Source organism: Phocoena sinus, chromosome 18 (assembly GCF_008692025.1).
Source record: "Phocoena sinus isolate mPhoSin1 chromosome 18, mPhoSin1.pri, whole genome shotgun sequence".
Taxonomy (NCBI): domain Eukaryota; kingdom Metazoa; phylum Chordata; class Mammalia; order Artiodactyla; family Phocoenidae; genus Phocoena; species Phocoena sinus.
The window spans coordinates 24,851,254-24,872,030 of record NC_045780.1 but is presented as its reverse complement, the minus strand read 5'-3'; the positions used below and the strand labels follow the sequence as shown (position 1 = coordinate 24,872,030).

General features: G+C 37.6%; 1 protein-coding gene across 1 annotated transcript in view; it reads right to left on the bottom strand.

Annotated features, from left to right (window-relative positions):
- The window catches only part of VWA8 (von Willebrand factor A domain containing 8), a 387,125-nt gene that overhangs the window by 249,254 nt on the left and 117,094 nt on the right, over positions 1-20,777 (bottom strand). Inside the window, exons 16-17 of the mRNA XM_032610892.1 lie at positions 7,687-7,847; positions 2,966-3,079 (exon numbers count right to left, since the gene is read on the bottom strand). Coding sequence (XP_032466783.1) covers positions 2,966-3,079; positions 7,687-7,847 — 275 coding nt within the window. The remainder of the gene's footprint in view (positions 1-2,965; positions 3,080-7,686; positions 7,848-20,777) is intronic.

Genomic DNA, 20,777 nt, shown 5'->3' with positions numbered 1-20,777 from the left:
AAAGAAATAAAAAAATGAAAATTCAAGCCAATTTGAAAAGCTTGTTTTTTTCGGTGCAAATAAACTACCTGTTTATATTTGCCAACTTTTTAAAGCACCTTGCCTTCACTAATAAATCTCTGTGAGGTAACAAGAAAAAAAGAAAAGAAAAGAGGGTCACTTCCTCATTTGTGTTCACACAGCATTATGTAGCGATCTCTACTGTAACATTTAAAAGTTGCATTTTAATTGTTTATTTCTATATCTACCTCTCTTCATATGCAGGCAATTACTAACTTTAGGAAAAACAAAACGCATATAAGAAAAGAAAAACAACGGTAGTTTATTGAATGGTTCAGCTGTGTACAGTCCTTGTGCCATGATAATAATGCAAACACTGAATGAAGTTCTAAACAAAATGATTACCTAATATTTAGGAAGAATGGAAGATAGGAAGTATGTATGTGTAGTGGGCAGAGGGATGGTGAAAGAGAGCTAAACTGTAATTTTCCATAGTAGGAAATCAATGGACAATGCCTGACACTGAAAAATAAATCAAAAAATGTCAATGAAAGTATATTGTTTAGTGATATGGAGGTAAATATCAAAAGAAACAGCTCAGAGTTGAAAGTGGTAGCCTCTGAGGAATAGGAAACAGGAAAGTGTCTCAGGACAGATAACAGAGAACTGGCATCTTTCATTAAAAGCCTTGAAAACTATCTGGATCAAATTTCTGGCATATTTAACAATTATTTAAAAAAACAAAAACTCAAATAAAAATGTAAAAATAAGCGAAGGAAACTAAGCAGCGCTCTGATCTGTCTCCACCTATTTAGAGTGACTTCTGAGACAGAACTGAGCTGGGTTTCTATTCATGGGAGTGAAGAAAATTAGTAGCGATGAAGACAGGACGCTTCGAGAAGGAAGGACTACTAACCAGTCTGAGCCAAATCCTGAACGTGAAGCTAAGGGCCACTTTGTTCCTGAAAGTGTTTTCATTTGTAAAACTGCTTATGACCATTCGGGAGAACTTGGGTTCTTTTCATAGAAAACGGTTGTCATTTCCTGGACATTTGGCTAGAAGACACTGCTCCCTAAGTCCTAAGGGAAACCAAGGGGCAGTCTTGCTGATAGTTACTTCCCAATTACTTTGATTCATCTCCTTGAAAATACAACTGTTCCCTGATGCGTGATGTAAATAATGTACAGTAGCTGAATGTTATAATGCCAAGGTATGAAATGAGAGGTATCCTTATTATTTGCTTCCCTAAACACTCAACCAAACCACCTACTGGGGTAGAGGAATCTGATGATAGGCACCTCAGAAGCATAAATAGCTGTGTAATCAAGTGAATTTTTAAATAACTTATACAGAGATAGTAAGATTTAATATTTCCACTCTAGAAAAAAAATTCCAAGTTTTAAAAATTCTCCTTAAAACATAATCACAATAAGAAATATATGTAATTATTATTTGTAGGATTTTATTGTTTTAAATATGGTAGCAAGCCCTTTGGGGGAAGGGGGAGCTACAATCAAACAAGATTCAATTAAGTAAATAGGAATTCCCCAAAGTAACAATCTCTAATTACACGAAAATATCCATGGAAATATAATGAGACAGAAAATTACTTATAATTGCCAAACCTCCTCTAAAGGAAAGTATAGTGTGCAGCTCAAAGAAATACTTTCTTTTTAACTTCTTAATTTGAAATTTTTAAAACCCATAGAAAATTTGAAAGAATAGAATATGAACACCCATATAGCCTTCACCTAGATTTCACCAATTGTTAAGATTTTAATCAATCCCATTCAGTCTAATGGGATTTGGGAACTTTGTGTTCTCACTCTCCCTTGCTCTTTGTGGTGTGTGTATTTGTAACCATTCATCATGTCTTTTTTTTCCCTGAAACATTTGGAAGTAAGTTGTAGAAATCTTTTCATTTTATCCCTTAAATATTTCAGCATATGGCTCCTAGGAATAGAAATATTCTCCTTGCAAAAAAATCAATAGACAGAAACCTCAATTAAGTAGTCGGAAGGCCAGAAGTGGGAGCTCCCACGCCCTGTGACAATAGCAGAGCCCAACAGGAAGAAGAAAAACTTACTTTTCTTGCCTGGCAAGAGCTCAGCCAATGAGAGACTGGCAGGACTCAGCCAATGTAAAGCCACTACACTTTGAACTCTCAATTCCTCCAATGGATTCTTTGTTCACTATAGCTCTCCCGACTTCCGTTTTCCCTTTTAGAAGAGTCCTTCCTCCTCTTCTTGTTGCATAAGGACTTGCACGTGGCTTGCCATGGTTAGCGATCCTAAACTGCAGTTCTTTGTTAATCTTGAATAAACGCATTTTTGTCGGAGAAACAATTCGAAGTCTATTTGTTTTAGGTCAACCCCCTCATAAACACAGTACCATTATGGTACATAAGAAAATTAATATTAATTCAATATCATCTACACTTTCTCAATTGTCCTAAAATGTCTTTTATAGCTGTTTTCATTTCATCTCCTGATCCAGGATCCAATCCAATCTCATACATTGAATTTGGTTGTTACAGCTCTGGAAGGAATGTTAAAATAAGGCACAAAGGGTAATCTTGTAACAGGTGACAAACCCCAGAAGTCACTGATCACTTCCCAGGATGGTAGGCCCAATTAACTGTGAGGCTCCCTTTTTGCTTTTTCTGAAGTGATACAAAGTTTGGGGCCAAAATTGAATTGCTCCGGACAGCAGAAGAGGAATTATCTTCTTAAAACTAATGCTCTTATAAAATGTTTAACCCCTTATGTAAAAATAAGGCTGAAAGTACAGAGTACATCTAGGATAGCAAACTCAAGCATTAAAAAGTGCCAAAACATGATCTTGTCTAGGACACCAAATTATTAAGCTGCTCAAAGATATCTTGGATTCACCCTAGGTTTAGAAGAATAATTTTTAAAAAGGTACACTTGACAATAAGAATAAGAGTAGTATACCCCAAATTACCTCTTCTGTAGCTGCTCATCAGACATTTGTAGCTCCTCCTTTAAACGCATGTACCGGTCTTCTCTCAGCAGCCTAGAGCCATCAAAGAGGCTAAGCTCTCGGTCATGGATCAATCTAATGGGATAGGGGAAGGTCAGCAAACAAATTAATCAGTTTTGAACACTGAAGTTATTAGAGGTAGCATCAGTCAGTTAATATTTTAGTCATATGTATTATTACTGGCAATTGAGTCTAGCAATTTTGTTAAATGCACCTTTCGAAATTTTAAGTTGGCTAGTGCTGTTATACTTGGCAAAAACTGTGGGTTTCTGTACTGGAGGACAGTAGTCATGGTTCCTAGATGTGAATAGGGAGGAGGAGGAGGAGGAGCTAGAAAGGGGAAGAAGGAAGGAAATGAAAAGAAACAGCTTATTGATAAAGTAGCAGGATACAAAATTAATGCATAGAAATCTTGCATTCCTATACACTGATGATGAAAAATCTGAAAGAGAAATTAAGGAAACACTCCCATTTACCACTGCAACAAAAAGAATAAAATACCTAGGAATAAACCTACCTAAGGAGACAAAAGACCTGTACGCAGATAACTATAAGACATTGATGAAAGAAATTAAAGATGATACCAACACATGGAGAGATATACCATGTTCTTGGATTGGAAGAATCAACATTGTGAAAATGACGATACTACCCAAAGCAATCTACAGATTCAATGCGATCCCTATCAAACTACCAATGGCATTTTTCACAGAACTAGAACAAAAAATTGCACAATTTGCATGGAAACACAAAGGACCCCAAATAGCCAAAGCAATCTTGAGAAAGAAAAACAGAGCTGGAGGAATCAGGCTCCTGGACTTCAGACTATACTACAAAGCTACAGTAATCAAGACAGTATGGTACTGGCACAAAAACAGAAATATAGGTCAATGGAACAGGATGGAAAGCCCAGAGATAAACCCACGCACATATGGTCATCTTATCTTTGATAAAGGAGTCAGGAATGTACAGTGGAGAAAGGACAGCCTCTTCAATAAGTGGTTCTGGGAAAACTGGACAGCTACATGTAAAAGAATGAAATTAGAACACTCCCTAACACCATACACAAAAATAAACTCAAAATGGATTAAAGACCTAAATGTAAGGCCAGAAACTATAAACCTTATAGAGGAAAACACAGGCACAACACTATATGACATAAATCACAGCAAGATCCTTTTTGACCCACCTCCTAGAGAAATGGAAACTAAAAACAAAAGTAAACAAATGGGACCTAATGAAACTTAAAAACTTTTGCACAGCAAAGGAAACCATAATCAAGATGAAAAGACAACCCCCAGAATGGGAGAAAATATTTGCAAATGAAGCAACTGACAAAGGATTAATCTCCAAAATTTACAAGCAGCTCACACAGCTCAATATCAAAAAATCAAATAACCCAATCCAAAAATGGGCAGAAGATCTAAATAGACATTTCTCCAAAGAAGATATAGATTGCCAACAAACACATGAAAGGATGCTCAACATCACTAATCATTAGAGAAATGCAAATCAAAACTACAATGAGGTATCACCTCACACCAGTCAGAATGGCCATCATCAAAAAATCTACAAACAATAAATGCTGGAGAGGATGTGGAGAAAAGGGAACACTCTTGCACTGTTGGTGGGAATGTAAATTGATACAGCCACTATGGAGAACAGTATGGAGGTTCCTTAAAAAACTGCAAATAGAACTACCATACGACCCAGCAATCCCACTACTGGGCAAATACCCTGAGAAAACTATAATCCAAAAAGAGTCATGTACCACAATGTTCACTGCAGCTCTACCTACAATAGCCAGGACATGGAAGCAGCCTAAGTGTCCATCAACAGATGAATGGATAAAGAAGATGTGGCCCATATATACAACTGACTATTACTCAGCCATAAAAAGAAACGAAATTGAGTTATTTGTAGTGAGGTGGATGGACCCAGAGACTGTCATACAGAGTGAAGTAATTCAGAAAGAGAAAAACAAATACCGTACCCTAACACATATATATGGAATCTAAAAAAAAAACAACAAAAAAAAGGTTATGAAGAACCTAAGGGCAAGACAGGAATAAAGACACAGACATAGAGAATGGACTCAAGGACACAGGGAGGGGGAGGAGTAAGCTGGGATGAAGTGAGAGAGTGGCCTGGACATATATACACTACCAAACGTAAAACAGATAGCTAGTGGGAAGCAGCCACATAGCACAAGGAGATCAGCTCGGTGCTTTGTGTCCACCTAGAGGGGTGGGATAGGGAGGGTGGGAGGGAGACACAAGAGGGAGGAGATGTGGGGATATATGTATATCTATGGCTGATTTACTTCGTTATAAAGCAGAAACTAACACACCATTGTAAAGCAATTATACTCTAATAAAGATGTTAAAAAAAAAAAACTAACACAACATTATAAAACAACTGAAAAAACAAAAAGAGAGACAGCTGAATGACTGACTCAGGATAACCATGAGGTAAATATTAATGAACAAGGCAGATGGTACATATTCACTTGAGTCTAACATAACTCTTTAAGGCGTAGTATTATCAAAATATTTCTATCTTTACAATTACAGGATTTAAAATATCTAAAATCTTTACAATGAAATAACTAATGCTATTTCATATACCAACTATGATGGGACCTAGCCATCCACAGCACAAACAGCATTGTCTTCCAGATGTTGCAGAGGTTGAAACCTGCTGTTCTAGGTCTTAAACCAACCACTAAAGTTTCCTGATGCCCATAGTACAGTCGCCCCACAGACCTCCGCTCGGTGAGCACTGAGGAGAGGAGAGACTGCATAATGCAGAGGTTAAGAGCATGGGCAGTGGAGTCACTCAGACCTGGGTTCAAGTCCCAGCCCTGTATCTTATTAGTTGAATGGACTGGGAAGGGGAAGAACTAATCCGCCTGTTTAAATTTTTTTTTTTTTTGCGGTATGCGGGCCTCTCACTGTTGTGGCCTCTCCCGTTGCAGAGCACAGGCTCCGGACGCGTAGCCTCCGCGGCATGTGGGATCTTCCCGGACTGGGGCACGAACCCGTGTCCCCTGCATCAGCAGGCGGACTCTCAACCACTGTGCCACAAGGGAAGCCCCCGCCTGTTTAAATTTTATCTTTTATAAAACTAGGGCAATAATACCAACCTCACAGTATTGCTGTGAACGTTGAACAGCTAATGGAAGACACACGCTTAACATAGTTGTTCTCAATCTCAGCTGCACATTGGAATCTACTGGGAAGCAGTTAAAAATGCCAATGTCCAGGCCTCATCCTGGATCAATTACATCAGAATTTGAGGAGGTGGAGCCCAGGCATCAGTAATTTTTAAGCCTCATTCCCACAAGGATATTTCACGGTTGCGAATCTGAGAAACACTGGCTTAGCACGATGCCTGGTGTAAAGAAAGTACTCAATTAATGGTAGCTGCTGCTGCTATTACCACTACTTCGCCTAACAGGCAAGAGATAGCCAGTAAAAGGAGGCAGTAGGTATTATTTTGTTTGTGTTTGCATTTGCCTATTTAGAAGAGAAAAATACTGTAAATCTATAGAATGTTTATGGTAAATCACTGAAGTTTGTGATTATTACTTTTTTTTTTTTTTTTGCGGTACGCGGGCCTCTCACTGCTGTGGCCTCTCCCGTTGCGGAGCACAGGCTCCGGACGCGCAGGCTCAGCGGCCATGGCTCACGGGCCCAGCCGCTCCGCGGCGTGCGGGATCCTCCCGGACCAGGGCACGAACCCCTGTCCCCTGCATAGGCACGTGGACTCCCAACCACTGCGCCACCAGGGAAGCCCTGTGATTATTACTTTTAAGTGCTGTCAAATTGAATCAGGATTAACACAGTGTTCTTAGAATCCTTAATTACACTCAGTATTTGCACCTTGTCAAGGACAAAAAACTTTTGAATGGTTAGTTGGGGAACTAGATTATTTCACTTATTTGAAATTTCCCAATAAGTTAAAATTTAGATTTAAAAGTTAAAAACAATGTCTACAAGTGATAGAATCAAGATGTAACAAACAAACAAACAAAAATGGTATCATTAATCTCCCGAAGTGACACAAGATGGGAATATTTTCCATGAAAGTTACACACGAAGTCTTAACATCAAAGAGAATTTAACTAGGAATGTGTGGATATTTGCCCCACCTAAACTGAAATAAGAAAACAACAGTGACACAAATGTTCAAGTTTGTAAACACAAAGTGAACTTTTAGCCTGTAGAAAATATAATCAAAGAGCTATTATACATTTTATATAAGGAACTATATTTTCTCTCTCAAAAAAGAAAAATGCCGACAGTATCACCAATAATTTAGATTTAGGATTGAAAAGGAGTTTGTAAACAGTGAAGCTCTGACAAACTGCAGAAACTTCAGCTGTATGATATTGCATATATCCATCAACCTATATAAAGTTTCAAAATTACTACTTAAAAGTTTTCTTTTTCCAGCTCTTACACACAGAATTTTGCTATGGCGGTGGCTTCTCCCAAAATGTTCATTATTTGAAGTTTTACTCTACTGTGGTTAAAACAATAAAAATATCTGCTGTTCTACTTGGATATAGAATTATAAATTCCTCAGGGACTATGTAACCCAGTTTAAATTAGAAGATTGAGAAAGTTCCACGTCTGCTGCTTACGCGGTGTGTTTTTGTGTGTGTGACTCATACAGACCTTTGTAATACAGCGAATGTACCGGCATTGACTCTGTGAATGCCATCCAAGAGGACCAGCTTCCCTTCCAGAGCAGCATTTACAAGGGGTGAGGACCGCCAGGCAGTGTCTCCATTTGGAAGTGTGTATCTCTGCTGTAGCAGCTCACGCGCTGTCATATCCTGAAACCAATCCCCAACACCCACCAAAGAAAATGCAGAATTAATTTTTAAGACATGGAGGATAGTTTCTTCAGCTTTAGAGTTACCTCTCTCTGAATGTAACATTCCATACAACAACTGGGGAGTCATCTTCTCCAATCCAAAGAGAAAGATATTCAGAAGCTTTTCTTGGTCATTTGAATTTTTTTCCTATTATTCAGCCACATAATATATATAGTACGGGTTTTGTTTTGTTTTGTTTTTCTTCTCTATTTTATTTAGCATTTTCCCCCTCTTTTAAAATGTTCACTTGGTATCTACACAGATGACGGCAGTAATTTCTACCCAACTTCAAAGGAATTTAACTCAATCGGCTTTACTCCTGTAAGGGCCAAAATATATGGATTCCTTTTTAAGAATTAGAGGCCATACAAACTCACTGGGAGGAGATGCTTATCAATGATGTGCATTTTCTTGCAGTTGAGTTCTCCCAAAAAGCCATGCTAGGAACCACCACAGTTATTCATTTAAAGAGGCTTGAAAATGGAGGAAACTGAGGAGGACAGCCATCAGATGAGGTACAGGAATTGACAAATAATAGCACTTACAAGCAATTTTTTTAAATTAATTTTTATTGGAGTACAGTTGATTTACAATGTTGTGCAATTTTTAAAAGCACATACACAATGTACTAGTGCTAAAACAGTGTAACAGGTTTAAGCAAGCTATTAATAGTAGTAGCATATAAACATCTACTTACTGTAAAAAATTTTGGTGCTAATAATATGAATAACTTTTTCTTACATGTGTTAATGTTGAAGATAATAGTTTCTTTTGTGTTATCAACCTCAGATAAATTCTGTAACACTTATATCAAACAAAAGTTAAACATTTAGTCAGTTTTATCCAAAAATGTAAAGGCTTTTGTAAATTCTTTGATACCGAACTCCAGTCTTAAGAAGATGGAAAGTGAATGAATTTGTTTATAGTCACAGTGGCAACAAATCTGTACTGAAAGCAAGATTAAAATGTAAGTCTTGATCATTTCAATTTTCTCACTATCAAAAAAGTACTGACTTAGGAAGCATAAATAGGCTTACATTGAATCATAATGACACTTGAGAAACAATAATATTCAAACTGATGAAATAAAAATTCAGGGACTTCCCTGTTGGTGCAGTGGTTAAGAATCCCACTGCCAATGCAGGGGACATGGGTTCAAGCCCTGGTCCGGGAAGATCCCACATGCCTCGGAGCTACTAAGCCCATGCACCACAACTACTGAGCCTGTGCTCTAGAGCCCGCGAGCCACAACTACTGAGCCCGCGTGCCACAGTTACTGAAGTCCATGTGCCTAGAGCCCATGCTCTGCAACAAGAGAAGTTACCACGATGAGAAGCCCGCGCACCACAACGAAGAGTAGCCCCCACTCGCCGCAACTAGAGAAAGCCCACACACAGCAATGAAGACACAAAGCAGCCAAAAATAAATAACTATATAAATAAATAAATTTTAAAAATAAAATAAAAATTCACATTTTAAGGCAAGACAAGAAAAATTTAAATGTAATTTTTTTCTCTGCCCGTTTGGGCCTCCTCCCTCCCCTCTAGTGTGCATTTTGCATCTACTTTATGTATTAACCAGACCTCCCCAATGGCAGAAAGGCCTACTTAATCATAAAGATCAATTTTTCTTCTTCTGGGGCCAACCATGTAACTCCTTAGAAGACAGCATTCCTTTCTCAATCCAGTGAGGGGGTCACAACGACCCACCACTCGCCTTGTATGTGCAAACATCTCTGGTGAACTTCATGTACAAAGCCAATATATCATTTTCCTTAAAGACAGTGATTGGTGCAGAACAGACTGATCAGATGACTGGGGAGATACTGGGCAGCACCTAATGGAAGTTTAAGAACTTAAATACTTACTTATTAACATGACTATCTATGTTTCTTATATTCTATTTTACAAGATTACTGTTTCCTGCATTACCAAAGGTGTGACTGAGCCTCAGATAAAATTAATGATGATTAGGTATCTTGAAATGACTGATCAAATATATAGTTCTATCAATATAGTTCTATATATCAATGATTGTAGTAGTGTAACTCTAGTATGGGAAGAAGCAACAAAAGGACTACCTTTTCCTAGACCAAAACTGACTAGCAAGCTAGGTGGTTCAGAGGCTTCTGGCAACTGCTAACAGGGCCTAGTCCAGCTATTGAGTGACCTGTGAACGAAATCCTAGCCTGACCTGAGAATGAGTATTCCTATTGCCATGGGACAAACTGGTCACATAACGCCTCCCAAACCTTGGTCAAAATTAAGACTAAAAGGGAAGGGACTGTAAAATAAAGAATGTTGCCCACCATCCAGTTCTACAAGAATCAAGTCAGTAATCACTGCAGCCGCTGACCTACAGGGTGAAGGTCAGGATACGGCACTTTGTGCTCTGGGGAAACTGACGCAACTGGCCTTCAGGTGGTTAGATATTTTCAGAAGAAATTTTTTATGAACCTGGATTCTTGCATTTCTCCATACTTAGAAAAACACTAAAACTATTAACTAAGATGTCTGTTCCTCATGACCAGCAGCGACCTTCTACTGAGATGTGTGCTTGATTGCAGGTGTCCCCTTCGGCAAAAATCACACACACACTGACCTCTCCCTTTACCTCTTCGGAACAGTTCTCAGAGCTCTCTAAGAGACTGTCTCCTGGGTTATAATCCTCATGTTGGCTCGAGTAAAATTGTCCGTTTCTTCCTTAGATTGACTACTGATTCATTTTTTTCATTGAAAAAACTCAGCAACATAGCCCTAAAGATCTGACTTTGACACATTATCAAAATTTGGCATAACTCATTAATGTTATCTCATTTTTCAACTGTGAATTTTAAATTCTATGCAATTTATATGAGCATGTAAGACTAAATCTATCATCATCATCAGTGTTTACTGAGATGGTTCATGGTGAAAATGAGCTTATTCACACTCATGGCTATGCTACAGAACCGGAAATGGACCACTCTTGCAAGAAAAATAGGACAAATCAAAATAAATGTTGCTGTTTCATTTTCATCATTGAATTATGAAAAAAATCAAATATATATATATATACATATATAAACCTTTAAAAAATTAATATAAAAACAGGTAAATTTAAAGAAAACTCTTGGTATTAATTATTCCAGAAAAACAGTCAGGATAGAGTTACATTACATATTGTCCTAGAGCATAAAACAAACAGAAAACATGCTTTAGCACAGTGGTTCTAAGTCAAAGATATGTATCAGAAACAGCTGGAGGAAAAATATATTGATAGAAGCTTAGGCCTTATCACCCTGAAGATTTGGATTCAGTAGATCCAAGGTGGGGCTTACCACCTATTTTTTTTTTTTTTAACCACCTATTTTTTATTAAACATTACATAGGTGATATCTTAAATGACTCCCAGGTGGGAAGCACAGCTTTAAAAAAGAGACATTAACTTAATGTGAAACTGTCTCATTTATTTATACTCCTTCCTTATTCTGATAGGAATTATGAGATTGCAGGAAGATATGTATCAATAAAATGTGTAACAAAGTAGCATAAATTAAAAGGTGAAAAAAAAAGAAGGAAAAAAAGGGAAAGAGTAGGCCTTATTTCCTTTAAGCATTTCTACTGATATTCAGAAAGGAGCTAACATGAAGAAGGTATCCCACTGAAACCATATTGTTAAAGAAATGATTGGGGGTTAATTTTGAAAATCCCAGCTTCAGATTGAAAATAGATGGTTTTCTAACCCAACTCAGCTCCTTTTGCGTGGGCCCAAGAAGAGGAGATGAGGATTGTGTCTCTGGCATAAGAGGTTCGAACTCCTAAGGAGATGAGGCTAGCAACTGGTAACATTTCTTTTTTTTTTTTTAATTTTGACAGAGAAAATTCCTCACTCTCATACCAACACATCCTGAATCACCATTCTGTACAAGATATAAAAAAGCACTACTTCATTCTGTGTTGATGGATGATTCCAAAGTACATTCATATCTTGTTAATTCACACAATGTCTACAATACTTGCCTCGTTCAAATAAGTAAATATTTACTAATAAAGATGACGAGAAAGACAACCAGTATGTACGGCTCCCCTTTTCCAACATAGCAGTTGGAGACTCCCTTTTACTGACTGAAGTAAACTGAAATAATTATTTGCTGCTACACAACAAGCAGTAATAGACCAACAGAATTCAAAGCTATTAATGCCAACCACACTACAGACCAGAAATATTTTCCCTTTTTTCAATCTTCAGAGGGGTAAAAAATGGAAAACACCTGGCATTTATTAAAAGACTAGCTCAGTTCAGTTTTATCATATCAAGTCTCTGCATACTATCATGTGAAAAAGAGCCATTCTTCATTTCTAATATATCTGTGCATTAAAATAAAAACCCTCCTATGGGAAAAAAAAAGTATCCTCTTTAATAAAAGTAGTTGGTTTTCATAATTAAGATCCTGTATTGGGAGAAAAGATGAAAATTCCAGCTTTTTCTTAAAAAGATAATTGCCCCCACTTTCCATAATATTAGGTATAATAAATTATTTTCAATTGTCTGAAAGTTATTTTCCATTGTGTGAAAGTGCAAGGACACCAAAGTAAAACTGAACTTTCACAGAACAACTGAACCTAGTCAAACTTAATTAACAGAATTTTTTCAGAACAGTCTGAAATGGGTCAGTAACATGATTTCAATATTAAGCTAATCTTTAAAATGGAGTAACAGCTTTTTCAAATGTTTCTATCTATAGAATTTTTGGGTTTTAGTACCATGAAGTTGTTTTAATATCCTTACTTATTTTAACATATACTGTAACATGGAATTGTTAAAAATATATATATCATTTCCTTATTCTTCCTGCCTACACTCACATCCCTAAAGCAAGTGGAAAGACAAAATTTTAAGAAGAATTGTGCTGATTCCATATGAGCGTTTTGAAAGCACACTAATAAAAATCAAGAAAGATGAATGCCCTCAGTTTTGCATATATTTTTCTTATCCTTGAAACCTCTGAACTTAAGAGAATAAAAATAGCACTAATGATATCATAGAGGCCGAACCATTTCCTCTTTCTGTTTCCTTAAAAAATTTAGAAATAACAGGACATGAAAACTAGTTCCTTTAGAGCCACCATTGTCTAAACTTAAACATTTCACCTCCTCATTCAGATCCCTGGAAAACATCCATATATGTATATTAAGATTCTGTGTCATTTTGAATTTTGCTCTTTTGATTTGCAACAGAGAAACCCTACTAAAAATAAAAATGTCTTATTAAAATGAGAAGAAGCATAACTGCACAAAATGTACCAGAGAATATAGATTTGAACCCTAAAGCAATTATATACCTTAAATGTTTTTAGGACCTTTGAATGGTATACATTAATTTTTCTGAGATTCCCTTGAGAAACCTGGATATAAGTAATTAGTTTGATAACTGCAAAAAGTAGCTACCAGAAAATATCCTGCCAGTAGTATAAAATACTAAGAAAATCTGGGATTTAAGGGAATAAAAGAATACACCAAGACTAGCTGATGCAAGCCACCAACTTTACAATAAGGGATTAATTATGTCCATAACTATTAGTGTAAAATACTGCATAAATATTGCATAAACACAGAATGTTAATAATTTTTAGGTCCCAAAATAGAAATGAAGCCATTATTTACAGTCTAAGCACGCTCACTGAACAAAATGCAAGGCGTGCTGCCAACATTCCTGTGTCATTTATGTTTGATCTCAAACAAAAAGGCCTCTCGTTTTACACACACTGTAAAATTATTTGTAAACTCTTCCATGCTTCTTCCTAAAGTTCTTTTTTAAGCAACTATTTTTAACCTGTCACACATATAATAAATGCTTCCTTTATGTATATAATGATGGCATTACAAGACTACCATGATTGTTTTCAGTTACTCTGCTATTAATGGAAGAAGCCAATTTTGATTCATTTATAGCTCTCTTTACTGTAACCAGTGGGATCTATTTCAAGATGATCTACTCTAAAGATTTATTCCATGAACATAGAACAAAATTCTTCTGACTGAAGCTAACTAGAAGTCAAACCCACTATGTCACAACTGACCCAACAAAAGGACATCTTAATACAGTCATTCAATAAAATATAAAGTCAAGCTCAGTGAAAGTGCAAATAATGTAATATGTATTCCAAGAAGACACCCAATCAAATCCCTTCTACTATCCTTGCTGTAGTACAGCAGCTAGAAAACTGAAAACATCATTTCTTAGATGCTTTTGCAGCTAAGTTCTGTACACAACCCAGGTTGTACAAAGCATTCTCACATACACAAAACTGGGAACTGAAAAAACTGGCAGTGAGAGTGAAGTGCCAGCCAGCACAAGGAAACTCGCTCTTCTAGAAAGCTATGGCTGAAGTTCTCCAGGCTCTGTCATTCCCAACTGGGTAAAATCTAAACACTGTGCCCTATCTCTCCCAGAAATTCTATAAGCTACGTAATACTCTAATAAATCCCTCTCAGTTTTACACAGCCAAAATGGATTCTATTGTCCGCAACAAAAATCACAACCTAAGGAAAATAATTTTTTACAAGTAAAACCAACTTTATGAAAGCTTGTTTAGAAATGTTCACGGACCACTACATATATAAAAGAGGGTAAGAACAGTTTCAAAAAGGAAGGCAAAAAGCAGAGATGTTATAGAGTAAAATCCCAGGACACACAAACTGAAGAACCACATTTTATTCAAATGGTACTGCAAACTTTGCTACATTTTATCACATATGTTTGACTGTTAGGAGAACAGGTGGGAAAGTAGCAATCAATTCTAGTTTAAATAATATTTGCCTTATAATAATTATTGGGTTGGCCAAAAAGTTTGTTTGTTCATTAACATCTTATGGAAAAACCCCAAACAAACTTTCTGGCCAAACCAATAGTAACAAAGTATAAAATCAAAGTTGTGGTATGTGCTAATAACCTGTTCAGTATTCAGTAAAGACACATGGGGCAGTTACAGCATTTGGCCTCACTCAACAACACTCAAATCCCTTCTAGTCAGCCAACATGGAAAGTAGCAGAGTTGAAAGAATGGGTACAGTATAAGGAAAGCTGGGTTTTCAATTCCAATTCTGTGACTTATAATATGATAAATGGGTGAAGTGAGTAAAATATCTTTATAATTAAATGAGATAATGTCTGGCACCTAGTGGGTATTTAATAATAGCTGAATCTGAATCAATTGAAGAATCAAAATCCTAATACATTAAAATTTAAATCTAACAATAAATCTAAGTTAACAGTTCAGAACACTAATAAAAGTATAATAACAATGCTGTATGACAAAAGAAATTCTTGTCTTAGAATTTAAAGTAAAGGTAATATTGAAACATAAAAATTAGTAAAGAAAAGTTGACAGAGCTGATCCTTTAAAAATAATGTAAATTTTTCAAAATGTATTTATCCATTCCTTCATATACTGATTGTCTACTACACGCAAGTCACTGATCCAGGTGCTGAGGATACAGCACTGAAAAAGATAAAACATGGATCCTACATTCCAGGGTGAAGAGAACAAAAACAGACAAAGGAAAGGGAACAGAGGGTGAGAAGGAAGGGAGGGAGGGAGGAGATGCAAATAAAAAAAATATACCATGGGAATTCCCTGGCAGTCCAGTGGTTAGGACTCCACACTTTCACTGCTGAGAGCGTGGGTTCAATCCCTGGTCAGGGAACTAAGATTCCACAAGCCGCGTAGTGCAGCAAAAAAAAAAAAAAAAAAAAAAAAAAAAAAAGGGTGTGTGTGTGTGTGTGTGTGTGTGTGTGTGTGTATATACGTATATCACGATCACGTAGTGGTCAGTGCTGCACAGAAAATGTCGGGTAACGTGATAGCAAATGGCTCCACGGGTCAAGGATGCTTTCTCTAAGTATACTGAAACTGTGGTGATTTAAATGATGAAAGGCCAAGTGAAAATCAGGGGAAGAGTGTTCCAGGCTGAGGCAATATCCTGTGCAGAAGTCCTGAAGCAGAAAAAAGCTATAGATAGATTTAAGGGACCGAAAGTAGCCACTGAGGCTGAAACATAACCAGCAGAGGGTCCATCAGGGAGAGAGATGGCTGGAGAGGCAGGCATGGGTCAGATCAGGTAGGGCAGTGTCTCTCAACCCTGGCTCCCTGTTAGAATCACTGAGTAGCTTTTGTAAAAATCCTGAAATCCGGGTCACACCTCAAACCAATTACTTCAGATTCTCTAATGGTGGGGGCTGGACAATGGAAATTTTTCAAAGTACCTTGGGTGTCTCTAATAGGCAGCCAAGGTAGAAAAGCACTGTTGGAGGGCTCATAAGTCAAGACTAGGGGTTCTTATTTTAAGTATAATGGAAAGTCATTGACAGATTCTAAGCAGAGAAATAGCATGATATGATTTAGGTCACTCCCACTGTTCTTTAGAGGATGGATTATGAAATGTAACACACTCTAATTAAATAGTTACAAATATTTAATGTCTGCAAAAGAGACTAGAACTTAAATATTCTCACCAAAAAAGAGATAAACTTAAAAATAACTATCTATAAATGTTCAACCACCATAACTGAAAAGTGTAAGACATTGATGAAAGAAATTGGAGAAGACACAGATAAATGGAAAGATATTTACACTCAAGGACTGAAGAATTAATATAGTTAAAATGTCCATACTACCCAAAGAAATCTACAGATTCAATGCCATCCCTATCAAAATTTCAATGGCATTTTTCACAGAAATAAATTAAACAATTCTAAAATTTGTATGGACCATAAAAGACCCTGTATAGCTAAAGCAATCTTGAGAAAGAAGAACGAAGTTGGAAACATCACACTTCCTGATTTCAAATTATATGACAAAGCTATACTAACCAAAACTTTATGGTATTTCCATAAAAACAGACACATAGATCGATAGAATGGACAGCCCAGAAATAAACCCACACATATACGGTGAACAAGTTCATGACAAAGGAGCCAAGAATATATATTCAGTAATGGTGTCAATAAATGGTATCCAGAAAACTGTATAGCCACATGCAAAAGAATGAAACTGGACCCTAAGTTACACAATACACAAAAATTACTTCAAAATGGATTAAAGACTTGAATGTTAAGACATGAAACCATAAAACGCCTAGCAGAAAATATAGCTGTTATGGTCCTTGACCTTGGTCTTTTGGATTTTTTTGGGTTTTTTTTGGATTTGACACCAAAAGCAAAAGCAACAAAAGCCAAAATAAACAAGTGGGACAACATCAGACTAAAAAGAAAAAGTTTCTGCACAGCAAAGAAACCAACACAATGAAAAAGCAACCTACTGAATGGAAAAAGCTATTTTCAAATGATATAACTGATAAAGGTTAATATCTAAAATATATAAATAACTCATATAACTCAATAGCAAAAGAAATCTGATTAAAAAATGGACAGAGGGGCTTCCCTGGTGGCGCAGTGGTTGAGAGTCCACCTGCTGATGCAGGGGACACGGGTTCGTGCCCCGGTCCAGGAGGATCCCACATGCCGCGGAGCGGCTGGGCCCATGAGCCATGGCCGCTGAGCCTGCACGTCCGGAGCCTGTGCTCCACAACGGGAGAGGCCACAACGGTGAGAGGCCCGCGTACCGGAAAAAAAAAAAAAAAAAGGACAGAGGAATTGAATACATATTTTTTCAAAGAAGATATATAAATGGCCAACAGATACATGAAAAGGTGCTCAACATCACTCATCATCAAGGAAATACAAATTAAAACCACAATGAGATATCACCTCATACCTGTTAGAATGGCTATCATCCAAAATAAAACAAAAACAAAACAAAAAAACAAGAGATGACAAATGTTGGTGGGAATGTGAAGAAAAGGGAACCGTTGTGCACTGTTGGTGAGAATGTAAATTGGCGCCACCTCTATGGAAAACATTATGGAGGTTCCTCAAAAACGTAAAAATAGAACTATCATATGATCCAGTAATCCCACTTCTGGGTATATATCCAAAGAAAACAAAAACAGAATATTGAGATATCTGCACTCCCATGTTCATTACAGCATTATTCACAATAGCCAAGAGTGTCCATTAATGAATGAATGGATAAGAAATTGTGATACACACACACACACACACACACACACACACACACACACACACACACACACACACACACACAGAGGAATACTATTCAGCCATGAAAAAGAAGGAAGTTCTGCCATTTGCTGGACCTTGAGGGCATTGTGCTAAGTGAAATAAGCCAGACAGAAAAAGCAAAATACTGTATGCAATCACTTGTATGTGGAATCTTAAAAAAAAAAGTCAAACTCTTAGAAATAGACAGAAGAGTGGTTGTCAGGGACTGAGGGGTGGGGGAAATAGGAAGAGGTTGGTAAAAGGGTACAAAGTTTCAGGTATAAGATGAATTAAGATCTGAGTATATAATATAAAACATGGTGACTATAGTTGATAACTCTGTATCATATCGTTGAAATTGGCTAAGAAAATAGAACTTCAATATTATCCTGAGAGTGAGCTTGCATGCGTGAGAGAGGAGTAAGTGTCTGTTAATGTCCAACTGACATAACTGATGTGTTCTTAAAAACTCTATAAAGTAGGGCTTCCCTGGTGGCACAGTGGTTGAGAGTCCGCCTGCTGATGCAGGGGACGCGGGTTCGTGCCCCAGTCTGGGAAGATCCCACATGCTGTGGAGCGGCTGGGAACCGTGAGCCATGGCTGCTGAGCCTGCGCGTCCGGAGCCTGTGCTCTGCAATGGGAGAGGCCACAACAATGAGAGGCCCGCGTACCGCAAAAAAAAAAAAAAACCTCTATAAAGTAAAATTTCATATGCCAAATGCATTTTCCAGCAAATTCTCAAAAATGGGTCCAGGGTTGGTGGGTTAGAGCTACTGGAGATGTCCATAGCTATAGCGGATCCTGCAAAAAGCAAATGATGTTAGACTAACAATTGGCTGTGGGGTGGGTATGGCGGATGGGGAGAAAGCTAAGAAACGTGCCATGGCTGCAACACTCGACAACGCTTTCTATTGGCTTAATGTGTCCCTTTTGGAACCTTCCTCAAAAAACTAAAGCTGTTCTCTCTGAATCGCTCCCCCATGGGAGATACTGTGCAGCAAACGCCTTTCCCTATGTGGGAGATAAGGAAGAGTTAATGGATTCAGGGGGCATCATTGAGGATAAAAGTGGAGTCTCCTGCTTGAAGCAGCACTGAAAAATGTTTGCTAAGGTTAAAGAAATAGACTGCTGAAGTGTAGCAGGGCAACCCTCCCACCCTGTCCATCTTCCCACCTATGTGAGGGCATAATGGGCACCACTCCTCACCTGCATAGAGGCTGCCAGCCAGCAGCTACCTGAATCTGGGAGAGCTTCAGGGAACCACAGGAAATGAACACGAAGCATCCCAGGAGCTGGGCTGGCCAATGTCCCTCTTCAGGTTGTTAATTTCTCAACAGTAGTCAATAGACTGTAAAATCAGGATTTTCACAGCTTTTACTAGCTTAAACCCCAAGCTACTTCAACTCAGTTCCCAGAGGCACTAGTTGAACTCTGCCTGTTAATGCCTTTCCCTTTGCTGTTCTTTTTGACTATCTCTCTGGTTCTGCCAAATGGTTTTCAGTTCAAACACCTCAGAAAGCCCTGTTTCTATGAAACTGGTTTGTAAATCAGCAATAAAATTGAATATATTCAGAAAATGGGCTGGATCCTGAGTAATTGGGGTTTTTTTTAATAGGGGAAGAATAGAAAAACAAAGCACTTAGAAATCATAAAAGGCAACTAGATGACACAGCTGAGAAGTACATATTTACTTTTTATTTCCAAGAATAAAACATATTTATAAAACATACTGTACTTACAGAAATTTGTGAAAGTCAAAATCAAATCAAAGTTATGGGGCCTCCCTCGTGGCTCAGCGGTTAGGAATCCACCTGCCAATGCAGGGGACACAGGTTCGAACCCTGGTCCAGAAAGATCCCACATGCCATGGAGCAGCTAAGCCCGTGCACCACAGCTACTGAGCCTGCACTCTAGAGACCGTGAGCCACAACTACGGAGCCCACATGCCACGACTACTGAAGCCCACGCGCCTAGAGCCCATGCTCTGCAACAAGAGAGGCCACCGCAATGAGAAGCCTGCGCACAGCAAGGAAGAGGGGGCCCTGCTTGCCACAACTGGGGAAAGCCCGCGCACAGCAACGAAGACCCAATGCAGCCAAAAATAAATAAATTAATAAATTAATTAAATAAATCAAATCAAAGATATCCTCTTTCTTTTCTTTCTTGACATGTTCCTCATAAGAATATAAATACATAACTTCATCGTTAATCTCACTAACCTTTAGCAAATCCTTACTCTTACAGTGATCTCTGGTGACTGTAAGTTCCTGAAGACCTTAAAAGATTTCCCTAAGACCCCCAATCAAAATTACTGTAAAGTACATTTAAAACAAAAGTCCTAACTAATAGAGATGGTCAAGCATAACAATTTGTTCTCAACAACAGTACTTCGACTTCATCACACAGTGTCCTTAAGTTTGGAGCTATTCTACAGAGAATCCTCAAATTTGAAATTCTTTCCCTCTTCAAGTTTATGGATCCTATGTTTCTGGATCGCCAAGGATGGTAAATGAAATACCTTTCAGGCTGGAATTCCTTATTTGGTAGGATTCCTTGGTTACTTTTGTTTTCTTCCTTGAGCAAATGGATTTGGTCTTACTGTAATGTTTATTTTTATACACATGCCCAAAGGCCTCCTGGTGTGCTTTTATAAATCTAATAAATACTTCATAATAACTTAACTTGTTAACATAACACAAAAGATGTTGTCCGTTACTTAAAATGTACACTGTTTCAATTAAATAAGGAGCCTAGTACATATTTGCAAAGTTATAAAAGATTTCA